The 5,673-nt window shown below is 38.2% G+C and overlaps 1 protein-coding gene across 2 annotated transcripts in view; it reads right to left on the bottom strand.

The window, feature by feature from the left end:
• Window positions 1–5,673, bottom strand: part of LOC106883730 (conserved oligomeric Golgi complex subunit 6) — a 62,313-nt gene that overhangs the window by 41,128 nt on the left and 15,512 nt on the right. For both annotated transcript variants that reach the window (XM_052976443.1, XM_052976445.1), the window contains exon 4: window positions 4,390–4,448. In XM_052976443.1, coding sequence (XP_052832403.1) covers window positions 4,390–4,448 — 59 coding nt within the window. The remainder of the gene's footprint in view (window positions 1–4,389; window positions 4,449–5,673) is intronic.

Below are 5,673 nucleotides of genomic sequence, written 5' to 3'. Positions count from 1 at the left end.
ATAAAATACACCATTTTGAGCGTGGCCGTTGCCAGTACCGCCTGACTGGCCTTCATGCCGGTGACACGTAAAAGCACCCACTACACTCTCAGAGTGGTTGGCGTTAGGAAGGGCATCCAGCTGTAGAAACTCTGCCAAATTAGACTGGAGCCTGGTGTTGCCATCCGGTTTCACCAGTCCTCAGTCAAATCATCCAACCCATGCTAGCATGGAAAGCGGACGTTAAACGATGATGATGATGATGATATATATATATATATATATATATATATATACACACACACATCAGCATACATATATATACATTGTTTTTTTGTTATGCAATCTTGTTCATTGTTTGTTGTGCTTTTAGTTATTTTCATTTCTTTTGTTGGAGTTAAGATGAAGTCCAACTTGAGTTCTTGCACTGTTTCTTTTATCAAGTGAATCCTGTAGTTCTTGCGTTCTGTTGGCCATGAGGACTACATCATCTGCATACCTCAGATTTGTGATGACCTTGCCATTAATTTTGATGCTTCCAGTAAAACCATACAGTGCATCTCTCATTATTGCCTCGGAATATATATTAAGGAGATGCAGAGAAAGGATGCAATTCTGGTGGACATCTTGTTCAATGTCAATCCAGTCCATGGGTCGTTTGAACTGCTGCGCTTTCTTTGGCATATAAGTCTCTGATACAGTCAATTATATGAGAAAATAATCCCATTTTGATGAAATTGATCCATAGGACATCATGTGAGACATCAAAGGCTTTTGTGTAATCAATGAAACATAAAAAGATATTGTTATTATAGTCAGGATTCTTTTCAGTTACTATTTTAACCCTTTTCCATCACATTATTCTTATTTAATCTCAGTTTTGCATTAATCATGCATCATACTGTAGCTTTGAGATTTTGAAGAGTTAACTGTTAATTTCTAGAATGGTATTGTAGGGTTAGTGTGAGAGACCAGATCTGGACAGTTTGATAATAAGACAGAATATTTGGCCAAATATGGCTGGTTAAATGCTAAACAGTTAAGATTCAATATCTAGTTTATTTTCCCTCTTCTGGGTCTAAAACCTCACTGTTTTTCACTAATTTCTTCTACCTTCGTTTTTATTTTATTTAAGATACTTTTAAGTAGAATTTTGCTACAGTGACTTATCAGTGTAATAGTTCTATTGTTATTGCATTGCTGGACATCTTTTTTCAGGAATGGGTATGAATATTGACTGAACCCAATCCTTTGGCCAGCTTTTATTTATCCAGATTGAAATGCATAGTTTGTGAAAGTATGCTGTTAAAGGCTTATTGCCACTTTTAATTAACTTGATTGTTAATTCATCAAAGACAGGACTTTTATTACTTTTGAGTTCTCTAATTGTGTAACAATAAACAATGTAAATATTGAAAACATAAAAGAATTTGTGTGCCTTGGTGCTCTTATAACCAATAACTACAATGGCACCTATGGAATCAAGAGAAGACTTGCCATAACCAAGATGCAATGACATCACTGAACAACATATGGAAAGATAAGGCCACCTCCTTGTGAAAAAAAAAATCAACTCCTCAATTCATTGATATTTAGCATAGCCATCTATAGAGCTGAATGCTGGATTATAATGAAAATTGATAAAAGGAAAATTGAAGCATTGAACAATGGCTTTTTAGATGCATTCTCAGAATAAGATGGAAGATAAAAGAGGTAATGAGTGGATCCTTCGCAAGATAAAATGCTAGGAAAGGCTATCATGAAAAGAAAATGGACCTTTATTGGCCACATACTTAGAAGACAAGACCTTGAGAAGTTCCTGTTAACAGGTGCAGCATATGGCAGAAGAACGAGAGGAAGACTTAAATCCAGATTTAGTGATAATGTCAAAGAAGCTAGTGGTGGACGTTTGGCAAAACTGTGCAGAATGGCACAAGACATAATTCTCCAGATCACAACAGAAGAATTCAAAACTGGATGCCTGTGGGAACTATGCCGTAAGAAACTGTAGCAGAATTAGAGAAGAGATTCCAGGCATGGAAGCAAAACCTGAAATCAAAGGGCCTTAAAGTTAACCTAGCAAAGACCAAAGTTGTTGTTAGCAAGAAAGCAGGTAAAAGTCTCTTTCATCAGGTAAATGGCCCTGCTCAGTATGCAGGAAAGGAGTTGGAAGTAATTCCATGTGCTGAACCCAGTGTAAGCTATAAACACATAAGAGGTGCAGTGGAATCACAGGTAGATTAACAGATAAAGTTGTCTTGTATGTGGTAGATGTGCAGGAACGATAAGTACTAAGGGCACACATTAGACTCTCTCAAATGCCCAGGAGGCCCTTTTGAGGTTGTAGATAGTTTCTGTTACCTTGGTGACCAAATTAGCAATGGTTCTGTCTCAGAGTGAAAGGTAGAGTGTATGATGCTTGTGTATGAATGGCCATACTCCATGGTAGTGAGACATGGGCTTGAAATGCAGAAGACATGTGTAAACTAAAGAGAAATGAAGGCAGTGTGCTCCATTGGATGTGCAACATCAGTGTGCATGTACAACAAAGTGCAAATGTGTTGAGAGATAAATTGGACATAAGAGGAATCAAATGCAGCATGAAGGAGAGAAGACTGCATTGGTTTGGATATGCGATGCGTATGAATGAAGAAAGCTGTATAGAGAAGTGCTGATCACTGAAAGCGAATGGTACCTGTAGAAGAGGGAGACCCAGGAAGATGTGGGACTGAAGTAGTGAGGACCAATCTGAAGATGTTAAGCCACATGGAGGAAATAACAATGGACCGAGATGCTTGGCAATATGAGGTTCTTAAGACCCACCCATGTCAGCGAAACTGAGTTCTAGAAATGCTGTGTTCCCACACATAATGATAAAACTTTTCACACACCCTACCCCAACAAACCAAACTACATCTCTTCTCTTCCTCACATTTCCTCTTTCATGCACTATGCTTATCTCTCACTCCCCAATCCTGTCCTCATTGCCCTGCTCACTGTATTATTGCTATTCCATAGACCCCCACCCCCTCTATATACCCAGGTTTTCACCAGTCACTGCATTCCCAACCCCCACACTCTGTGCATCCATGTGAAGTCTCTACTCCCTACTCACACTTCTTTGGCAGTATCCTGCCACTTATATTATGACCTCTATACCTTCAGGGTATGCCTTGGCACTTACCACCATGTATCTCTCTCTTCTTTTATTCTACCATTCCATAGACATTCTGATTCCTGCTTGTTGTGAGTATGCCCTGACACTTTGCTACCATTTCTCTCTTGTTCTCTCTTGCACTTTTGCTGTCTTCCACTCTCTCTCTCCCTCTCTCTTTCCCTTGCTCTTCCCTCTTGCTGGGTAGCCATGTATCTCCTCTACAACAGCACACCTGTTTCTACCCTTGTTCTTGATCACTCTCTCTCCTTCTCTTGCTTTTCCCTCTAGCTAGGTAACCAAGGATCTCCTTTACATCAACACACCTGTTTCTGTCCTCTCTCTACTGCTCTCTTCCTCTCACTTTCCCATCTCTCTCTGGCCGGGTAGTCACGTACCTCCTCTATAGCAAGACACCTGTTTCTGTCCTCATTCTCTCTCTCTCTCTCTTTCTCTCTGGCAGGGTAATCATGTACCTCCTCTACAACAAAACACCTGTTCCTGTCTCTCTGTCTCTATGGTCACACTCTAACCTTTCATCATCTGACACAAGATCACCTCCTCCAATGTCTCCTCCCTTTCAAAGGACCTTTGTCTTGCAAGTTACTTGCTGACCCTGCCAGTGCTGGTACCACGTAAACTGGTTAGCATTTGGAAGGGCATCCAGCTGTAAAAACCATGCCAAAACTGACCTCATCTGTGCTTGTACCATGTAAAAAGCACTCAGCCCACTTTGTGGGGTGGTTGGTGTTAGGAAGGGCATCCACAATGCCAACACAGACACCATAGCTTGGTGCAGTCTCCTGTCTGGCCAGTTTCTGTCAAACCATCCAACCCATGCCAGCATGGAAAGCAAGCGTTAAACATGAACAATGATGATGATGATGATTATATATATATAAATATAAATATATATATATATATACACACACACATTCTCTTTTATAAATACTCTTATTTCTGTTTTGATGCATAAATATAAAGATTTTCATTACTATTGTTACATTGTGTTACAGAATTTCATCATAACTTCAGTTTTGTTCCATATTTACAATTGTTTTTAGCACAGCAGTCGAACACACATTACAAGAAGTAGAATAATACAGATTTATAAGTTGATGATCTTCAAACCCAATACACACACATGCATGCATGCATGCATACACACACACACACACACACACACACACACACACACACACACACACACACACACACACACACACACACACACATACACACAAGTGCATACTGACCTTTCACCTTGCAGTCCTGTGGTTTGGTTTAAAAGGTCACGAGTTTGTTCTTTTGCAGTCTGAAGTTGGATAGAAGGAAATATTAGAGTTAATTATTAAAATGGCAATTAGACTATTTGACAATTTTGCTATTTACAAGTGAAAATGAATTATGCATCTATTCCAATGTCATTCATTAATAACATATACATGTATATTGTGTATATTTGTCCAGTAAGTTTTCACAAGTCGGAATAAAACAGGTACTCATATATTAGGCAACAGAGTGGTCAAAATATTTATACAATATTATAAATTTATTCTAACAGCTAATTCATGTTACTAGGCAGTTTCAGAACCTTCCAAGCACAGAAAGGTAAACTGAAAATCATTGGAAATGGCTGAAAGAAAAGTATAATTTAGGTTATTAATAACCTGAACTCTAAAAGCGAGGTGTTTTCCCCTTGTCCTCACGAACAAAAATATATATATATACATATATATTGCCAACTGATCAGTTTCACCGTAACAACAAAGTTGGCTCTTCCTCCATTTGCAGTTCTCACCATAAATGAAGAGTTTAGTTTCTTCACACATTGCACTTATACATAGACATACATATACAAGACCACACACACTAGTCATACACAATGACTGGCACAATGATGTCATTACCAAAATCCTACAACAGCAAATTTACAGAGAAGTAACTACTGCAGCATCAGATTGAGGTATCAAGTTATGGATGTAGCAACACAAAATCGGCCATCTTCCCATGCATCACATGTCAGTATATGCATAATTTTCTTTCTTGCACTTCCCCTCAGTTCATTTGTGTTCTGCTGTACATCCAAACTAAGATTACACACCTTCACTCGTCAACAAATATAGCAGAAGCTAACTGTTATTGCACTGTCATCAATGGAAACAAAAAGAAGCAGTCATATTAAAATTTGCCACAAAACACTGAAGGGAAGTTGAAAAAGTGGATCTTTTTTATGAGACTTTTTTGCTTGCTCTAACAGGGCTCTAACAGCTAGAGTTAACTTCTTTCTTTTTAATTTAATCAACTTACAGAAATAAATGTTAAAAATAATATCTCATAAACATAAAAAATATTTCTTGCACAAAATATTTTAGCAGAGGCCTCAATAAAAATGAAAAAAATTTATATTTACAATGATAATGTTTATTGCTGTGTTTGTACAGGAAACATAGAACTGTCTGGAGAAAATATTTGATGTGTGAGAGAGTGTGTGTGTGTGTGTGTGTGTGTGTGTGTGTGTGTGTGTGTGTGTGTGTGTG

Source organism: Octopus bimaculoides, chromosome 24 (genome assembly GCF_001194135.2).
Source record: "Octopus bimaculoides isolate UCB-OBI-ISO-001 chromosome 24, ASM119413v2, whole genome shotgun sequence".
Taxonomy (NCBI): Eukaryota; Metazoa; Mollusca; class Cephalopoda; order Octopoda; family Octopodidae; genus Octopus; species Octopus bimaculoides.
Note: the sequence above shows the minus strand (reverse complement) of the source record. Positions and strands in the feature narration are given on the sequence as shown.